The sequence below is a fragment of the Leptopilina boulardi genome, unplaced genomic scaffold, assembly GCF_019393585.1.
Source record: "Leptopilina boulardi isolate dan_hultmark-lab unplaced genomic scaffold, ZJU_Lbou_2.1 LbouV2_155, whole genome shotgun sequence".
In the NCBI taxonomy this organism is placed as follows: Eukaryota; Metazoa; Arthropoda; class Insecta; order Hymenoptera; family Figitidae; genus Leptopilina; species Leptopilina boulardi.
The window spans coordinates 541617-563822 of NW_026137702.1; the positions used below are offsets into that span (position 1 = coordinate 541617).

A 22206-nucleotide genomic window follows, 5' to 3' on the forward strand; every position below is an offset into this window, starting at 1 on the left:
TTTTTATTTTCCTGAATTGTTGAAAAACTGTATTAAAGTGATTGAAAAAATTAATTTAGCGAAAAATTTTAAATAAAATTTTTAGAAATAATTGAATTATAGAGAATTTTAGAGAATTTACATATTTGAAAAATGTTTAGAAAAATATTAAATTTTCGGTTTTTGAAAATTTCAATTAAAATTTTACTAAACTTGAATTTTTTCAAAATTCGTTTAAAGAATAAATTATTTCCAATAAAATTCTTTAAAATAAAAATTCTAATTAATTATTTTTAATGGGATAATCATGTGCCCCGCAATAATTAATTGAAAAAGAAATTGAAGTTAAAAATTTTGAGAAATAATTGAGTTTTGGAAGAGGAATAGTTAAAATTTTTTTTAACTAATTGAATTTCAGAAGATTTTTAATAAAATTTTTTTGTAAATTGAAATTTCTGTAGATATTTGATAAGCTTTAAACAATAATTAAACTTTGGAGAATTTTGAATTGGAAAATGTTTTAAATAATAGAATTTTCAAAAATGTTGATTAAAATTATTAAAAATTAAATTATTCAACAATTTCAATTTTAGATAGAAAATTTAGAAATAATCGTATTTTACGATTTTGCAAACAATTCAAGTTAATATATTTTTTTAATAATTCAATTTTAAGAAATAAAAAAAGTCGTGCAATTTGAGTCCTGTTATTAAAAACATCTTGATATATTTTAATTAGAGTCCAGGAAAAAAATTTTAATTTTTTACTTAAAATCAGGGAAAAGTTAGGGGGAAAACATAAAAATATTTTTGTCTCATCCCTGAATAAGCTAGAAATTTTTGTACGTAAATTGGTAATTAATTTTTTCTTTTTTGATACAATTTTTATTTTCGAAAACGTATCGTGGCTTGAATTTTTGAGTTTAAAAAAAATATTTCCTCCCTCCAATTTGGAAATTCGATTAGTTGACAAAAGTTTGAAGAACCACCGCGATTCACCCTAGTGGCGCTCAAATCATTCATATATACCAATTTAAAACAGGGGTGGGTCTTCTGCCTATATAAGGGATGAAATATGAAAATTTTAAAAAGATCCTATTTTTTTGCAAATTTCTCACAAATATAAAATATGAAAAAAAAATAATTGTTAAATTCAAAATTATTATATATTTATTTGAAAAATTAATAAACTTTTGTGTCTAATTAGCTATTTATTATATATATATAATTCGCTTTCCATTTGATGTTCGCAGGAAGATATTGTCATTCTTGGTAAGCCTGCGCCAGAACTACTGACCGAATGTTTGTGAAGTTCAGTATGGAACAAGGGTGGTTGGTGGTGGTGGTGGTGGTGGAAAATAGAAAACGGATGGTATACTATTCAAGAGTCGTGCGTTCACCCCGCGTCGCGACGACAGGGCGTCGTTCGTACACAAAATTAAAAATCAAATAAGAAAATCGGTCTTCTTTCATATTTCTAAATGCATTAAATTCATTGTCAAATTTTCATACTTCCTCATTGTAAATTTCCATTGTCATTTTTCAGTGGCACTAATTTTTCTAATCGAAAATTTTATAAAGTTTCTTTTTTTTTTAAATAACCTTTTCTCTCTTATTTATACGCGGACATTTATTACTGTGCTGAAATTTTTTTTTTTTTTTTTTGCACTATTAATAATTGATATAAATATATTCTTTAATTTGATATAATTAAAAATAGCCGATATTTAAAAAAATCGAAACACAGAAAAATTTACCAGACAGATTTATTAATAAAAAAAATTTATTATTAATACCAATAAGTGATTTCAATCTTTTACTTCGCCTAAAGGAATATTGCATATCGAGAGACTTTTTTTTGTAAATTATGAGGAAATATTGAAAAATAATTTCAAGTTTTTATTAGAAAATAATATGTATAATCTGTGTGTGTGTTAATAGTATGTTAATGAATTAATAATTATTTGTGCGGGTATGATTCGAAGAAGATTATTTGAGAAATCTATGTATTTAATAATTGGAGGTCAAGAAACCAAGGAAAAAGAAAACAGAAATAACAAGTACGTTCAAACTGATTTTTTTTTCTGCAAAAAATTAAAAAGGATTAAATTTCTTTTATTTCGTTTTATTTAAGATTATTATTTAAAGTGCGTATTTCATATTATCAAAGTTATATGAAATTCCTAGATAATTATAATTTTCCGCCCTGGGAATAATTTGTATTTTATTATTTATTAAATATTTATTTTAGTGGAATTTGAAAAAATAAATCGAAGCCATATAATCGTTTTACAATTCTTAAAATTTTATGCTCTGAAAATAATTTGCATATTTTTGTTATTATTTATTAAACATACATTTTAGAGACTTATTTAATTTTCCGGAGATGTGCATAAAAATATTTTTTTAAAGCTTTAATTCTCTTGATTATTATTATTATATTTAATTTAAAAAGGAAAATCTATTTTTTAATTTTCCAGAGAAACTTAAAAATATATTTTTTTAAACCGAGCTTTAATTTTAATTCTCTTGATTATTTATTATTATATTATAATTTTAATTAATTAAAATAATTTATTAATTATTAATTTTTAACTATTTTAATTTCTTAATTTAATTTAATTTTAATTTCTTAATTTTAATTTTTTCAGTTAAGCGATAAAAAAATTTGTTTGTTAACATTGAAGATTATAAGAAAATATCGGCAGAACAAAATAAACAAAAAAAAATGTAGCATTTTTTTATGATAAATAATTGATATTGAAGAGGACTCAAAATAGAGGGTAAAACGTTTAATAACATAATAATTTGACTTTCAAATTATGTACTATCCTAGACCCTAAAACCACAACAACTTCAGCACGAATTAATAACAAGAACGGATAGCAGCGCAATCATATTTTCATTATATTTACATTATAACTACTTTTCATATATTTGTTTAAATTTATATTATTTATGTTGTACAATAATTATTAATATTTTTATTTTATTTAATTTAAAAAAAAAAAAAATTTTATTTATTTAAAATAAAATTAGAAAAATGTCATTTCCCTCCAAAATTAATTAATTAATTTTTGTATATTTTTTCTTTTAATTTTAAATATAGGGAAAATTTTAAACAGTTAAAATTGTCGGTAAAAAAAAAAAAATTTTTTTCCTATTAATATTCATGAGCATCATTTTGACGTACATTAATATCAACTTTAAAGGAGGAAAATTCTTTTAAAACTTGGAACATTTATCTTTATTTTATATATTATATATAAGCAAACGTAACGTTTCAAGACCAATCAATTTGAAAAATCGAGAGGTCCCAATTGGACTTGAAACGAGGGTTATAAAAAATAGACACACATGTCTGAAGTTTCGAAACAGTTTTTCTCAGTCTCGAATTGGTACGTATCATCAAACTTAAAAAAAAAAAAGAAAAAGAGAGTATTTTATTTCAAAACATCCATATTGTCAGAAATTGTATCAAAAATGTAAAATAGAAAGATTGAAAAAAATGTAAAAATTAATCTATAATTTAATTTATAGATTTTTAAAAATATTGAGAAATTATTTTTTGTTTCAGATTGTTCGTCTTGGATGTGTCCTAAATGAATTATATTGTCAATGCTTACTAAGATTGATTTACTAAGAAATGATACAAATAATTGAAATTATTATTTAATAAAAGTTTTTGTGAAAGTCAATTAAGAAATAAAAATAAACATAAAAATTAAGAATTTTCTAAAGTTCTACAATTTATGTTTAAAGAAGCATGACTGAGAAAATATAGTGAAAAAGCTTCAGAAATATTGTAAATCAAATTAAAATATCATAATAATTATGACCAAGTCATAATTTTTTTTTATATTTACAATAAAAAAAATTTTTGTAAATATATTTGTGAAGAAAAGACTGTACTTAACAAGCGACATTGAATTGAAATAATAATTATCAAATCAAATTTTAAAAATCAAATAAAAAAAAAAAAAAAAAATGGCGAACACACAGGAAAAGTCAAATTCTAATAAAGGATTATTACGCAACAATGAAAGTACATCATCAGAAATAGAGCAACCGGATTTTTCAAATGGATTTGAAAATCGAATTGTCGATTTCGATTACCGTTCACAGGACAGAAATATAAATGTCTGTTCACATTTTATTCCCACCCAGGATAATAAATATGCAACATTGACTGATTCATTAAAAAGTGTAATTCATAGAAATAGTCCAAAATTATCACTTAATCAAACGGACGATGCTCATTCATCCGTTGAAAAATTATCACAACAATTTACCGATCATTCATCACAGCAAGATAATACACAAAATGTACCATTATTACAAACACAACAATTACATTTTATTCCCGAGGCAAAAGAAGAATTTAGTAATTTTTCAAATATTCGTAGTCAATTTGAAATACGTTCACAAATGTTTCAACCACAACAGAAACCACATTTTGAAAGAGCATGTTATGTTACGTCAACTGAAAAAATAAATAACATTTATCGTAATGAAAATCCTCATTATGTTAATCAAAAATTATCACCACAATCAACAAGTCCAAAGCCACCTTATTATTCATCGGGTGTAATTCCACCGCCATTAGAACAAAGATTTGTAAGACAACCACAATATTCATATAATTCATGTCCCGAGACAGTGGTCAATGCTTATATTAAAGAACAGACAATAATTAATCCCTATAATGTTGATATTTATTCAACACAAAATCCAGCGAAACATCAACGTTTTCTTCAAGATTTAACACAATATCAAATGCAACATGTCGCCGCTGCTCAAGCAACAAACCAAAATCATCAATTAATTACAACAAAGGACAAAACTTCACGACGTGGTCCAAAACCAATGGTACCGCCAAGGGGAAATTCAAAAATAACATACGACGCTGGTAATAAAACACAAATCATTAACAATACACAACATTATCAACAAGGACCAAGTAATTTTTCCGAAAAAAATAATACACTAACATCATCTGCATCACAATCGACAATTATTGATGCAGACAATAAATTTATTCAAAGAACAAGACAAGATGGATTATTAGAGGATTTAAGAAGTCATTTACAAAAAGAAAATACTGAACCAGTTTATGTATCGAAATTAGAAAATCGAAAATCAATTGACGTTGCCATAAGTCAAAAAAATAATTTCACTGATCCAAATTCTGAATTACATAAATTCGATCGTAAAACAACAATTGATATTAAAAATGATCTAAATCCACTATTTTCCACTGAAGGAAAAAATAATTTAGAATCAATAAAACACGATGGATCCACAAATAGATTGGAGGATATTAGAAAATCTCCAATGCTTTTTGTACCAATTCGCGAAACACTATTGGAACGTGGTAATCAAAAAAGTCCCTCATTTCAAGATCAACAATTTGAAAAAACAAGACAGGAGCTAAGCGCTTGGGCCGAGCAACGACAACGTCAGGATGAAAGAGGAATTCAATATTTTGGTACACGAACAAGAAATGAAGATGAGAAATTAAATCATCGTAAGGAGATGAGAATATTACCGCCAATTCATCCAGTACCTGATATCAGTCAAAATGTTCTACTCGAACAACGTCGACATTTACGTCACGTTAGCGCCGATCTCACCAAGCACATTGAATTTACAAATAAAGAATTTGATCATTCAATTAGTGGATCAGTGTCAAATTTAGTGCCTACAACTAATGTTGTCTGGGTTCAAAAATCAAACCCACTTTATAATCAATATCCAGCTCACAGTGAAACAAAAATCGATTCTGATATTGATAAAACTGAAAAACCATTTCATCAAATCGATCACATTATTCACAGTCATCGAAAAAGTCATCTCTCATCAAATTTATCCACCTATGGTAATAAAAATCAATCCGATAAAGATTCTGAAATAGAGACCACCAGTGATTTACATCAAAAACAATTTCAACAACATCAAAGTTTAGATTATCTTTCAAATAAATTGAAACAATGTGAAATTCAACAAAGTGATCTACATGCCAAACTTCAATGTTTACAAAATCAAAATCAATTTTTAGATAAAGTTGCACAATTTCAGAATCGTGATATACATACACAATTTTATTTGATAAAAAATAAAATCCAAGAAAATTATCCCGATCATTTGACGAAAATTCAAGGTACTGAAGAAGAATTTTTATATCAACAACAAAAGGGTTTGATGAATCAAAATCTCCTCCCATCGGCATATTCATTGACTTCACAGAATCCTTATGATAGACTATCGCCAAGATTACAACAACAACAACAACAACAACAACAAAAGGAAATTGATGATTCTTTTTCTTCTATTGAAAATACAATTCTTTATCCAAGTCAATCACAAATTGATGTCAATTATTCATCACGTCGTTCTTTTAATCAACTTAATCGATTGCAAGATCCAATAAATAAAGTGGCAAATTTGCAATATCCTTCTGTGATGATGCCAACGGGCAATATTCATATTACTGGAACATTAAAGAAAATACCACCTGAGAAACCACCTAGGACATCTCTTATTATGCAAAATCCAGAAATTGAGGTAAATATCATTTATAATTTTTATTTTACAAAAAGATTTATTAGGACACAAAAATTTTAATTTTTTTCCCCTGATTTCCAGTCAAAATTAAAATATTTTCCCTGACTCTAATGATAATATTTCAAGAGGTTTTCGATAACAAGCCTCGGATTGCACGACTTTTTTTTTTACTTTTTAAAAATTGAATTATTAAAAAAATATATTAATTTGAATTGTTTGCAAAATCAATTATTTTCAATAATTTAAAATAAATTCTTAGAAAATTAAATGATTTAAAACAGTTTTCAATTGAAAATTCATTAAAATTTAATTATTGTCTAAAGTTTTTCAAAAACAAATTTCAATTATTATTTCTCAAAATTTTAACTCGAACAGCTATTTTAAAATACAATTATTTCTAAATTTCCTATCTAAAATTAAAATTGGTGAATAATTTAATTTTCAATCATTTTAATCAAGATTTTCGAAAACTTAAATATTAAAAACATTTTCCAATTCAAAATTCTCTAAAGTTTAATTATTGTTTAAAGCTTATCAAATATTTACAAAAAATTCCAATTTACGGAAAATTTTAATTAAAAATCTCCTGAAATTCAATTAGCTTCAAAAATTGTAACTATTGCAATTCCAAAACTGAATTATCCAAAATTTTTAACTTCAATTTCTTTTTCAATTAATTATTTCAGTTGAAAATTCTCTAAAATTTAATTATTCTTTGAATTTTGTAATAAAAATTTCATTAATTCAAATTTATAAACGTTTCAATTTAAAATCTCCTGATATTCAATTATTTCTAAAACTTTTAAATCAAACTCTTCTAAATTCAATTATTTAAAAAATTTTAATTAAAAATCTTCTGAAATTCATTTATTTCACAAATTTTTATTTAAAATTAATTTTTTAAATAAAATTCTTCGAAAATTGAATTATTTAAAACATTTTGCGAAATTCTGAATTCGAATAATGTGCATAAATCAGTCTTGAAAATTTTTCTGTTTTTAATATGTAACTTTAAATTATTTTTGAAAATTTCAAAATTTGTCTCAATTTAATTTAAAAAGAAAATTTGTTTGAAAATATATTTCTGTGAAACATTCTTATTAAGGAATTAATAAATTTGATTTAATTTTTCTAATAACAAATTGTTAATAATAAAATATTTATCTACTAATTAAATTTATTGAAAATAAAAAAAAGAGCACTTTTTAGACTTTTCTTGTAATGTGAATCGACTAAAATGACTTTTTTTTCCATTCAAAAGTCGATCCGAGGCCTACAATTATAAAAATGTAAGACAATAATTTTTATAATTGAAAATTTCAAAAATTCGAATTTTAGTAGCATTTTTAAAAATTTGATATTTTCCAAGTACTTTTCGTAAAAAATTCCCTGACTTTTTCATGATTTAACAGATTTCCCTTATTCGTGACAACTCTGTTTATAAACTGGAAAAAAATTTTAACTAAATTCTAATACCGTTTCTGTTAATCAGAAATTCTTTACAAATTTTTATTATTTATTTCATTTGCTCCAAAAGGCATGAATGAAGCACTAAATTCAGAATTTTATTATCTAGAATTTATATCGAATTTTTAATTTTTTGAATTATTTGATATAAATTCCAGTTAATTAAATTTCTATTGAAATTGAATTGTTACATGATTGTTACTTAAATGAATTTTCATTTTAGAAACTTTTTATTTCATCGAATTTGATAAAATTGTTATTTAGATTTTACAGAATATTGTTAAAACTCGCAATATTTTATTTATTTAAATTTCCATTTTCGTATTTTAATATTTATCTGTGATTTTATTTGCATAAAATTTCTATTCTCCGAACTTCGAATTATACGATGAATATTTAATTTTTTAAAAGGAATAAAAAATTCATTTCTAGAATTATTTTTATCAACATATTTTTTTCCACTTTGACTAATTTTTTCAATTCACTAATTTTCGTTAAATTGCAAAAAAAAAAACAACGTATTTTTGACTTTATTATTAGTTTGAATCGAATAAAAATTAAAACCAAAAATATACTTTCGTAAAGGTTTTTGATGCTTTAAATCAGAATCTATCCTCAAAATTATTCAACAGCGTATCAGGATTATGAGTTAATTTTTTTTACTTCAGCCTTTTGCCCCAGAAGTGGACCCATAAATATTTTTTAATTATAAATATAACATTATAAGAATTATAGAAATTAATTTTATTTATAGTTAATGTAGCTTTTTTCCTTTCAAAATCTACTTTGAAACGATATAAAAAAAGCTTTTTCCGTTCCTGAGAAATCCTCTGTTAAATTTTGCAAGTTTGATGAATATCCACTAACTTACAAATTTCATGAGGATTTCTCGACGACAGAAAAAGCTTTATTTTAATATGTTTTTAAAATGGATTTGAAAGGAGAAAAAAATGTGCTTTCAAATGCCATAACGATTCCTTTTTTTAGAAAAATTATCTTTTTATTACATAACTTTAAATAAAGACAAAAATTGTTAAAAATTTCATGAGGATTTTCGGAGACGGAGAAAGTTTTTTTAGACGCATTTAAAATTGGATTTAAGTAGAAGAGGATAAAATTTATAAGATAATATTAGAGCTCGATTTTTTAAATTTTATTTGTTTATATTTATTTTTTTACGGCAAAGGTTTAACAAAAAGTATTAAATATAAAATAGGTTATAAACAAATTGTTTATTTTGATAACAGTTTTGAAGGATTTTAATTAAATATGCTTACTCGGAAATTTTCTTTACGAATTTTTGAAGTCGGTTTTTTAAAATTCAAAATGGAGGATCCAAAATGGCGGACAATTATTTAAAAATTGATTGGATTTTTTAGAATTTAGTTATTCAGGGGCTTTTGGGGTTTACGGTTTTTGGGATTACGAATTTGAATTAAGTTTTCCAAAATTCAAAATGGAGGATCCAAAATGGAGGACAATTTTTTAAAAATTGTTCAAATTTGTTTGAATTTGGTTACTCAGGGGTTTTCGGGGTTGCTGATTACGAATTCGTAGTCAGTTTTTCAAAATTCAAAATGGAGGATCCAAAATGGGAGACAATTTTTTAAAAATTGATTAGATTTCCCGGAATCTTGTTCCTCAAGGGTTTTTGGGGTTGCTGATTACGAATTTGAGGTTAGTTTTTTAAAATTCAAAATGGAGGATCCAAAACGGAGGACAAATTTTTTAAAAATTATTTGAATTCGCTTGAATATGGTTACTCAGGGGTTTTCGGGATTGCTGATTACGAATTTGAGGTCAGTTTTTCAAAATTCAAAATGGAGGATCCAAAATGGAGGAGAAATTTTTAAAAATTGACATAATTTGCTTGTATCTAGTTACCCAAGGGTTTTTCGGCTTGCTGATTACGATTTTGAGGTTGGTTTTTCAAAATTCAAAATGGAGGATCAAAAAAGGAGGAAAAGTTTTTAAAAGTTGATTGAATTCGCTTGAATCTGGTTACTCAGGGGTTTTTGGGGTTGCTGATTACGAATTTGAGGTTAGTTTTTCAAAATTCAAAATGGAGAATCCAAAATGGAGGACAAATTTTTAAAAATTAACTGAATTCGCTTGAATATGGTTACTCAGGGGTTTTCGGGGTTGCTGATTACGAATTTGAGGTCAGTTTTACAAAGTTCGAAATTAGTGAGTGACTTTTTACTTTCAAAATAGTTATTTTTAACTAAGTTATATTTAGAGTATTCAAAATTGCTACTTTTATTAAACTTTATAAATAAAGATAAAAACAAATAAAAAATTGAAAAATTAGTGTCAATAAATGTCTTCTTCTTATCATATTTTATTTTTTTGAAATTTGTTAAAGTTATTAAAACAAAAAATTTTTCTGCATAAAAAGATTAATAAAAAAAAATTTAGTTAACTTAATTCACTTTAAGGAACAATGAATTTTTTTTCATCAACAATTTGAATAAAATAATTACAAAATTTAAATATATATCGTTTTTTTCGAAATATCGGTTTAAATTTTCCAAAAGCTGGTACATCGACTTTAAAAATTCGTACTTCAAAATTGTTTGCAGTCACTAAATTAAAATTTTAAGGAAAAAAAAAAATTTTTTTAAACTTTTTTTAAAGGTCAATATACTTTTAAGGGTAGTCATTTAGAAAGTGAACAAATATCGATTTTGTCAATAGTGTAGAAAATCCTTTAAAAATAAGCGAAAATATACGAAATGAAAAAAAATACTTTATTTTTCTTTAAAAAAAAAATGTTTTTAAATAACACGTAAAGCTTGCGATAAATTTCGCAATATTTCTCAGTAAGCTTACCGTAAACTTATAGTATTATTGCAATAATATATATATATGGAATAAAATAATGAAAAAAAATTTTTAATTACAAGTCTTTTTAATTTTATGTATTTTTTTTTTTTAATAATTTTCATTAATTTTGGAAAATAATATTTAATACAAATACATATATATATATAAATTGAGAGAGTGTTCATAGAAGCGCAGGTCCAAAACGCAAGCGCATTTAGCTTACGGGTTCGCGTTATCGTTGCCTTCTGGTGCTAGCTGAAAGGAGGGTGACACCCCTTTGCGTTGTACTGCACTCAAGAGTCTCACTACCATTTTATCGTAAATTAGAAGACAGTGAAAACAATTAAGATTTTTTTTTTCTTCTAATTTTTGTCAAAAAAATATCCTCATATTATGATTTAATTATTTTCTTTAAATTATAGATACGTGAGTTTTTTACAAGATTTTCATTTATTATTTATAATTTTTTTTCCAACATAAAAATTCTTTTTAAAACAAAAATTTTCATATATTATTCAATGTGTAGTTTAATGTAGGATTTTATTTTCATTCAAGTAATTAAAGTTTTCAATTAAAAAATTTAATATTTTTCGGTCAAAAAGAATTTTATATAAATTAGAAATGAGAATTTAAAATAAATAAATCGTCAAAATAGTAATTAAAGTGAAAGTGTTAATTTTTCAAAGGTCAAAATTAATTTACAGTGCTTTTAAAATCAAAATGGATTTGAAAATGAAACTATATAGGAAAACAATGTACATTTAATTATTCGCTACATTAGTTTGTGATTTTTCTTATGTGCTGCTTTTGATTATAAGAGCAAATAGTGTTTTTTTTTTTTTTTAAAAGTGTATTAAAAAGTCTCAGTAACAGGAAAAGTCAATAACATCAGGAGAAAAAGTTTTCTTTACTTAAAATAAAAATTTTGAAAAAAGTGTAATTTAGAAAAAGAAATAAAATCAGGTATTATCACAGAATTTTTGCGAAAAAATATCAATTCTAATTTTATAAATATTAATTTTTATTTTATAAATATATTTTTTTTTAATTCTATAAAATAAAACTTACTTTTACAGATGACAGTTGATAGATTCGTTAAATAATTTGAGAATTTAAAAAAAAAATATTGTATTCAAAGAAAAATAATTAATGATATGGAAAATATTCATGTAAATTTAAAATTTTAATTTAAAAATAAAGAGATAATATAGTATTTGAAAAGGAAAACTTTTATAATGTATTATTATCGTTCTGTAAAAAAAAAATTACAAATTTTAAGTACCTCTCGAATAATACTTGAAAATGAACGGATACTTAACGATAACACTAAAACTTTTCTGAAGTGTATCCTTTTGTTGTTTAAAAAAAAAAAAAAAAAAAATTCCGTGAAAGGTAAATTTTACCGTTTATATCACTTTTCAGTAAATAAACGAATATCAATTGCAGTATCAAATAAAATGTTTTATAATTATTTGAAATAAATATTTCTCTTTTAACAAAATGGTTTGAATCAAATGTTTTCAAATTTTAGTTTACATGAATATATATTCTATACTAGCCAAAAAGTAAATGTAATGAAATTTTTAAACCTAAATTTTTCTAAAAATTATTTTTTTAGTTCAAAAATTATATATTTTATTGAAAAATTAATTTTTTCGTTCAAAAATTATATATATTTTTTTTAATTTAAGAATTGAAATTTTTTCTACCTTTCTAAAATCTTTATACAAGTAACTTAAAAAAAAAAATATAAATGCTTTCGAGCCAATCAGTTTTTATCCGAATCTAAATTTGTACGTAACTCAATAAAAAATTCTTTCCGGTTCATTCAAATATTTAAATTTTTTAAAAATCATACCTATTTACATAAAATTATGATTTTTGAATTCAAGAAAACAAAATATATCAAGAAAAAAATTGACATTCAATGTACAGAATTTCTTTTTGAAATTTATAATAATTTTTTGACTATTTTTTTATGATGCCAACGTTTCATTGATGGGATTGCACTATTGGCTTATAATATATCAATCATTCAACAACACTAATGAACATAAATCGAATATTACTGGACTAGGTTCATATTATGTAGGAGAAATATCTTGTTGCATGTCATTTTCTAATTTACGACAATTATTCTACCATGATGCACCGATGCGATGGTAATGTGCAAGTCAATTTTGTGATTCATGGTGAGAACTATATAGCTATATAATTTTATCTGTTACATGTAATCAAAGATTTAAAGCAAATTTTCCCAATTATGCGACAGGCTTTTTAAAATATGTCCATATTTATGGGGATACTAATACAGAGGGTTGATACAAAAATATTATTTTGTTTTTTCCTGATTTCCAATCAAAAATTAAAATGTTTTCCCTGATCCTAATAAAAATATTTCAAGAGGTTTTCAATAACAGAACTCGAAATGCACGATTTTTTGTTTATTTTTCAAAATTGAATTTAAAAAAAATATATTAACTTGAATTGTTTGCAAAATCAATTATTTTCAATAATTTCAAAGAAATTCTTGATTTAAAAAAGTTTTCAATTGAAAATTCACTAAAATTCAATTATTATTCTCTAAAGTTTTTTTCAAAAAATTTCACTAATTTCAAAATGAAAGTTTTAATTAATAATCTCCTGAAATTCAATTATTATTTCAACAAATTTAACTCGAATTCTTCTATAATACAATTATTTCTAAATTTTCAATCTAAAATTGAAATTGATGAATAATTTAATTTTCAATCATTTTAATCAAGATTTTCGAAAATTTAATTATTTAAAACATTTTTCAATTCAAAATTCTCCAAAGTTTAATTATTGTTTAAAGCTTATCAAATATTTACAAAAAATTCCAATTTACGGAAAATTTTAATTAAAAATCTCCTGAAATTCAATTAGCTACAAAAATTGTAACTATTGCAATTCCAAAACTTAATTATCCAAAATTTTTAACTTCAATTTCTTTTTCAATTAATTATTTCAGTTGAAAATTCTCTAAAATTTAATTATTCTTTGAATTTTGGAATAAAAATTTCATTAATTCAAATTTATAAAAGTTTCAATTTAAAATCTCCTGAAATTCAATTATTTCTAAAAATTTTAAATCAAACCCTTCTAAATTCAATTATTTTAAAATTTTTAATTAAAAATCTTCTGAAATTCAATTATTTCACAAATTTTCATTTAAAATTAATTTTTGTTAATAAAATTCTTCGAAAATTTAATTATTTAAAACATTTTTCGAAATTCTGAAGTGGAATAATGTACATAAGTCAGACTTGAAAATTTTTCTTTTTTTAATATGTAACTTTAAATTATTTTTGAAAATTTGTTCTGAAACTGAATTGTAAACTTGAAATTATAAAAATGTAAAACAATAATTTTTAAAATTTTTTAAAAATTTCAAAAATTATAATTTTAGTAGTATTTTTAGAAATTTAATATTTTTCCAGTACTTTTCATAAAATTCCCTGACTTTCCCCTAATTTTCCTCACTTTTGTATGATTTCCCTGATCTGTGGCAACCTTGTAATAAATATATTTATATACAATTTACGATTCTTCTTCTTCTTCTTTTTCTTAAATAACTTTTAGCATAGCCAAGTACCGCTTTTTTAACAAAAAATACAAGTTGAATCAACTTTGAATAAAGCATCATAGCTTTTTTTTATTGCAGATTTTGGTTATTTAGGTCATAAATACTGTATACAAATTTTATTACCAATAATTTGTCGTACCGTGTTTGAGAAAACTCTTTTGGCAAAAAAAAAAATTAATTTTCTTTGAAGAATTTAATAAATTAATTTACAACTCATAGAATGATTGTACAGAATTTTAAACATAAATCCTTCATATTTTTAAATAGCAGGCTGAAATATGTTGAGCGTTATACTCTTGTATCGAAGTAATTTTAACGCATATTCCATATGATTTTCGAAAAATTTTTTATTTGGTCCAAGTTGTTTTAAAATTTGAATCTTTGAATCTGAATATTTTCGGCGTAACGGAAATGTTAATTCAACATAACTTTGAATTCGAAATTCCACGCAACATTTATAGAATCGTTTTTATTCATTCCAATCTTCTTGCAATACCAAGAATGATAAATTTGTGAATACATGGAATTTAAATGTGAGGCTTAACTTTTTAGATGAAGAATTCGGAAACTTTATATGTATGGTGAAATACAGTTTCGAAACTTTGTCTAATAAAAATGTTGATCCCACGATAATATTCAGGCTCAGGCAATGAGTAGATGACCCTTTTCATTAGTGGTAAAGGATATCGATGAATAGTATCAGTTGATTAGGAGCATGTAAGTCAAGTTGATTTTTAGTTGCAGATCAATGTGTTTTTAGAACATACGTTTTTGGAAAACCCACTGGATTTTTAGATGGATCAAATTCATTCCAAATTTTTCAATAATTTTGATTTTAAAAATACGAAACATTAAATTAACACTTGATTTTAGGCAAAAGATTAAGAGGAAAATGATCAAGTTTAGTTCTAGGTAGTCCTTGTGTAAAAAAACATGCTTGTTCTAGAAATGTTCCATCGTTTAGAAACGTTTCTTTCTGAAAACGTTGGCATCTACAAAATAAGACAAAATATTAGTCGTTATTAAATTTTGATAATATAATAAAATGATAAATTATAACGACTAAAATCATTATAATTAACTAAAAAAAAATCATGTGAATTTTATTTATTTTGTGGTAATTAGATAAAGGGATAAATAGTCAATACACTTGTCGTAAGTGATGACCAAAGGAAAGTGGGATTTGTACCGCGATTTTAAATTCTTGTTGGATAAATGTGCGCGATGTACTATTATGCCAGTAAGTTGACTGCGGCTTCACTAAACGGTTCATCAATCGGAGGTGTAAATAGCGAGGAAACAATAGGTGGAGATACATTATGCCGATGTCACGAAATTCAAAATCTCTTTGGGCCGCAGTCTTCGCAACATCTACAAAAACCGTCCTATTTTCATCCTAGTAGCTGTCCACAACAATTTTCGAGTTCTCCTAACATTAATAATCCCACTTCTGATACTATTACTTCTGAACTCATATTTGCAGCTTGTAATGAAAATACAAATCAATATCATTGGCATCAAGCAAGGCATAAGGTGAGATTAAAACTTAAAAATTGGTTCACAATTCATTATAGATATCTCACTCTTAATGTCTGCATTTGTAAAATCATAAATAATACACAGGATATTCATATTTTTTCTAGATATAGTAATTGTGAGAGCACAATTTGTGAATGTAAATTAAAGTATGAATTTTTTGTTTGAAATGTTACAGTCACAAAATCCTATCGAAAATGCAGAGGCGAAAGAAGCAACTGGAAATGGTGCTGAAATGTATTTGAATCCAAATCCAGGAATTATCAGTGGTGGTAATTCTAATCTTCATGTTGTTCGAGAGAATGATGACATAGATAAGGAACATGTAAGTATTTTAATGGAGAAATTGATAAAATAATAAGTTTCTTCATTTGGTTGAAATTTTTTTCATCTTACTCTTAAAAATCTCCGAAAACCTGCTGCCATTCCGGTTTCCTTTGAATCGGTGACTACAATTGCGAGCTTCATCTTTTGATGGCTAGGTTTTAGGACCGTTACACTTTCCTGTTTTCTGACTTTCGAGTTTTTTTTCTAGCGGTTACTTGATTTCTTCTTCCTGGGTAAGGTAATTTAAGTCATGGGAGTCAAATGTAATTTTTCGATCCACCTTAACTTTATACGTTTAAATAATTTTTGGGATGAAAAACTCCTTTTTGAAGTCACTTTTGATTTTGATTAGGAGGTTTCCTTTTTTTGATTTACCGCTCTTCGAAGTTTCCTTTGAACGTCGGTATACGTTTTTCTTTTGGTGACTCTGATAATTATCGCTATGAAACAAGTGTACTCTTTGCTTCTAAGGGAGTAACAGGAGTGCTGGAACACTTCTGAAAAAGACAGAGAAACATATAAGTATTTTCCTAATATTAAGACCAGGATGAAGAGCAAATGGATACGACCTAGTCGCTGGATAACGCAATTCATCACTGGATATGACAATTTTAAGACTTTCAAAAGCAGATTTAAAATTATAACGGAAGACAAACATAATTGAAGTTGTGGTGAGCCGGACTCACCAGAGCACGTATTAAAGAAATGCAATAAATACGAAAGTATGAGGCTGGAACTTATACATAAACTTGGAAACCAAAATTTTACTAAGCAAGACTTAGTAAGTAAAAGTATCTATTTTCAGGCATTTGAAAAATATGCAAAGCAAAGTTATCATCGGTCTGTCTTGTCTTTGCCTTTGTATCGGGTCGTTCGTCTTAACAGAACCTCCTTATCAGATTATTTTGGTGTGAGAAAAAAAGGTAGTAGTTGAGAATAGTATAACCAACAGGTGCAAAAATTATTCAATTTAAAAACCGTGTTACAAAACATCATCATCCTCTGAATCCCTTTCTGGATCCTGCCGAGCATATCTATTACATTTGCTGTCTTCATTGATGACCTGTTTCTAAATTCAGCAGACTTACAGAATTTGTGCTGCTTTTGACACTTGGATAATTCGATGTATTGCCTCTTCTTCAACTCTAGCTCTTCCTTCAATGGTCTGTGGTATACTTAATCCTCCTTCATCTCCGCTCACGATAATCGATGAAACTTTCAAAGCCTAGTTGCCCTTCTGCATCTATGCCGGCTACTAGCCATCATCCCCGCAAAATCCACTTGACGATTGGAAGCAGTGAGGGATTTAGCCGCAGCATTACTCTGCAGGTACTTCTTACTTTTACAGTTAGTCACTTTACTATTTATTATAACGGTTATTACAGCTACAAACTTATGTTTGAGCTATCCCTAAATTAAGGTTTGTGATAATTCTCATCAACTACCGAAACCTGTTCTAGTAAAACTTTAGTAACTTTCAATTTTGACTATAAAGTCACTAAACTTTCACTAGAGCAGGGTGCAGCACAGATTTCAGCCAATCAGGCGATTGAGAAGTCCCTTGCAATTACCGGATTAGCTGATCTGCTCCATGTGACTATATCCTTAGGGAGAACTATTAAACTGTAGGCTGATTCTCACAGCTGTAACAAAATCACCAATACAATATGATTAGATTTGCCAGAGTTATGGCTGTATTCAGGAAAAATTTCTTTCATTGTGAAGACGGTGATATAGAAGATCACGTTAATAAAGTATTTGAGTATTTGTCAAGGAAAAGCGAATTAAAATATCACTCTATACTTAAATTTGATTTAAGTAACACATCTGCGCGACTAATAAGAAAATATATGGTTTCATTGAAAATGATAGCGATATTCTTGAAAACGCAAATTAGGGACGATTCTGTAAAAGAGTTGTTAATATGGCGTCATTAAAAATGATATCGATATTTTTGAAAACAAAAAACTGTCACAAACATAACCTATAATTTTTTGCTTCTTTAGTCCCCTTATGTCGGAGCCCTGACAGAATGAAATTATTTAAATTCCTATAAACGCGCAATTGACTTTGAGTCGTTGTTGCACACAAATTAATTAACAAACCGCGGTATTAACCTAATTAATGGAGTGCTGCCGGTAACTACCAAAATAATATTTGAAAACGATTTGATTTTTCGTTTTAAATATTTCTAATTTATTTTTTTCTTAACAGGCGTTAGTGTATCGTGATGGAAATCTTGTATCAGGATCTTTGGAAGCCCTTATACAACACATGGTACCAACGGCAGAATATTATCCTGATCAAGCATATCTCTTCTCTTTTCTATTAAGTGCACGACTTTTTATCAAACCTCACGAATTATTGGGTGAAGTTTGTGCTCTTTGTGAAAGCCAACAAAATTTAAGTGGAGAAAATGGAAAGGTGAGATCATTTATTGAAAATACAAATACAAATCATTCAATTAGAAGAAAATATGTTCTGCTTTCTTCATCAATTGACGAATAAAAAAAGCTAGAAATTTTAGTGAGTTCCCTTCGTATTTTTTTATTAAATAGTAAATTTATTACAGGAAAAGGTATTACGTTTTGTACATCATTTGGTACAATTACTTGCTGAGTGGACTGGAATATTTCCCTACGATTTTCGAGATGAGAGAATGATGAGTCATGTTAAATCTATAACACAAAAAATAGCTGCTGTTGACGCTGGTATTAGACAGGAGGTCTCAAATTTTCTTCAAAATTTACTATTAAGACTTACGGCACTTGAAAGATATGAGGAAGGTCTTGCGAGATTAGCCAAGGAGCCTTCTACCGAACAACTTACCCAGGTATAATAATAATAATTTATATACCGTCTCATAATATTGTAAATAATTAATCATGAACATGTTAAATAATTTATACTTTCATCGGAAAAAACACATTTTCTAGTATTGAAAATACTTTTATTTGCAGATTGATTTACTTGAACTATGTCCATCTGCTACAATTTTGGCTCAACAATTAACTCACGTTGAACTCGAGAGGCTTTCTTATATTGGTCCCGAAGAATTTGTTCAAGCTTTTGCCAAGGTACTTGTTTAAACAATATTTATATTTAACATTCTTGCGACAAATTAATTTATAGGTATATTAAAAATAATCCTTATGATTGTAATTACAGGAATTACCCCATTTAGAAACATCTTTTAAAGAAATGAAAAAAACTCGAAACTTGGAATCTTATGCACAATGGTTCAATAGATTAAGTTACTTTGTAGCCACAGAAGTATCCAAGGTAAAATATTTTTTTTTTTTTAGTGATTATATAAATAAATAAATAATTCCGTCTTTTAGCACATCAAAAAGAAACAACGAGTCCGCGTGGTTGAATATTGGATTGAAACTGCTCGAGAATGCTTTAACTTTGGTAACTTTAATTCATTGATGGCAATAATAGCTGGATTAAATATGTCACCAATTACGCGACTAAAGAAAACGGTGAGAAATTGAGAACAAAAATTTTGAACTGTGGTTTAAGAAAAAATCATAACTATGCAAAGATTATTTATTTTTAATTAATGTGGAATATATTTTTTGTAAATTTTAGTGGGCAAAAGTGCAAACGTCTAAATTTGCAATTTTGGAACATCAAATGGACCCTAGTAGCAATTTTAGTAGCTATCGAAGTACTCTAAAAGCGGCAATGTGGCGTAGCGCAGGCGCTACAGATGAACAACAAAGGATAGTTATACCATTTTTCAGTCTATTGGTTAAAGATCTATACTTTTTGAACGAAGGCTGCAGTAACAAGTAAGTATACTTATAGAAAACAGGTGATTAAAAGCGGAAGATATCTCAATAAATAGAGAGGAGATAGAAAGTGATAGAAGGTTATAGAAAAGAGATTAAAAGTTATAGAAATACGTCGAATAAAATCTCCATAATTAGAAAAGAGATAGAAAGCGATAGAAGTATATAGATCGGAGATTAAAAGTTTTACAATTTTTCTATCTCAAACATAAAAGGAGATTTATATCTTTTGGGGGACATTTGATTATTGTTACGTCCCTGTAATTTTGTTTTGGGCGCATGCGTCTCGTTGAAAAGTTTCAGCGAGGAGCATGCGATGCGTCGACTATGCGTTGACTGGTTACCATTCTTAGTCTGTCTTTGTTTAGGTATACAGTTTTTCTTGTGGCCAAATGGTGAATAAAAATTCATATAGTATGAAAATAAAAGAATTGAACAAATATTAAATTATATATAAATCAGAATTGATAGATAAAAATTAAAAGATATTGACAAACAAAAATATAAGTAGATTCTATAATAAAAATATTTATTAGACGGTCATTGTTTCTGGGTTTACCCAATAGTTGATTTAAAAGAATTTTTATTTTACAAAAAATATTTAAAATAATTAATTTTCTAAACTAAATTTTCATTTGTTCGAATTTACATTTTACAGAACTTTTATTTTTGCGAATAAATATCTAGCAGAAAAATTTGGAGACTAATTTTAATTTTATCCAATAATTATTTTCTTTTCATCTTCTGATTGGTTAATTTAAAAATTAGAGCCCAATTTTTTCTGCGGACAAATGAAAGTTCTGTAAAATAAAAATTTTGTAGTTTATAAAAATTATGTAAAATGTAAATTCGAACAAATAAAAATTCTGACTAAACAAAGAATTTTTTCTAATAATCATTTTTACATAATGAAAATTCTTTTAAATTAATTATTCTGTTTAATAAAAATTCAAGTAAATAATTATTTCAAATTCGAAATCAATGAAATAAATAAATTTATTTTTACATATTTTTTTTTGTTCTAGACTTCCCAATGGACACATCAATTTTGAAAAATTCTGGCAATTAGCAAAACAAGTTACTGAATTTTTAACATGGAAACAGGTGGTTTGTCCTTTTGAGAAAGATTCTCGTGTCATTGCTTTCTTACAAGCCAGTCCTATTTTGACCGAGAATGGTAAGAAATTATTTATTATAATCAAATTTGAATATTTAGATATTTTTCAATTTTTTATGATAAAATTTAATGATATTAAAAATTAATGTAAATAAGTATTAATTTTATTTTCTAGCATTGTCATTGGCGTCATTTGAATGTGAACCACCTGACACTAATCACGAAAAAGAACGTTACAAAACTTTAAAGTAAGTTTTGAATTTTTTTTTTTTGAAAAACACTAAATCTACTTATACGATTAAAATATTTACCTCATTTTTAATATTTTTATTTATATTTTTAAATTAATTTTTTATTTCAGAGCCGAACACAGTATGTAGAGAACATTATTACTAATGTTGTTTACCAACTTTAAAAGTATGAAGAGTTATATATTATATATAAATATATGGGAATAGTTATCCTTTCAAAGAAAATTATTATTTCAAATGACCAAAAAAAAAACGGTCTTTAGAAAAAAAATGTGAAGCACAATAGTGCTAACGATGACGCACCAAAGAAGACATTAATATATAAGTATTAGTGAATATTACTTAATTTATATATAGAGATTTGATAGTCATTAAAAGTCGATGATGATAAATTTAGATTATTTTGATTTGTTTGACTGTACTTAAAAAAAAAACAAAGTAAAGGAACCAGTTTTCGTACAGATTATTTAAATAAAAACAGACTTTTTTCATATATATTTATGTATTAAATTTTTATATTTCATATACTTATATTATAAATTATAAATTAAAAGTTTACTAAATTACTATAAATATATAGGTAACAAATTATACACTAAAAAAAAAAGAAAAAAACTGTCACGCTCAGTACCTACTGGTTCTTTTACTTTTTAAAAGCCAATAAAATCTGACTAAAGAAAAAATCCTAAATAATATTTACTCAATTTTTTACTTGAAATATTGTAAATTCCCGTTA

General features: G+C 25.6%; 1 protein-coding gene across 1 annotated transcript; it reads left to right on the forward strand.

The window, feature by feature from the left end:
• The first annotated feature begins 1312 nt into the window (after window positions 1–1312).
• On the forward strand, window positions 1313–22206 carry LOC127276881 (uncharacterized). Its single transcript, XM_051297570.1, has 12 exons — window positions 1313–2038; window positions 3556–6542; window positions 16157–16303; window positions 18520–18729; window positions 18878–19138; window positions 19266–19382; window positions 19474–19587; window positions 19647–19790; window positions 19900–20102; window positions 21128–21279; window positions 21395–21467; window positions 21581–22206. Exons 2-12 carry the CDS (start codon window positions 3966–3968, stop codon window positions 21597–21599), a joined length of 4017 nt encoding a protein of 1338 aa, XP_051153527.1. The 5' UTR covers window positions 1313–2038; window positions 3556–3965; the 3' UTR covers window positions 21600–22206.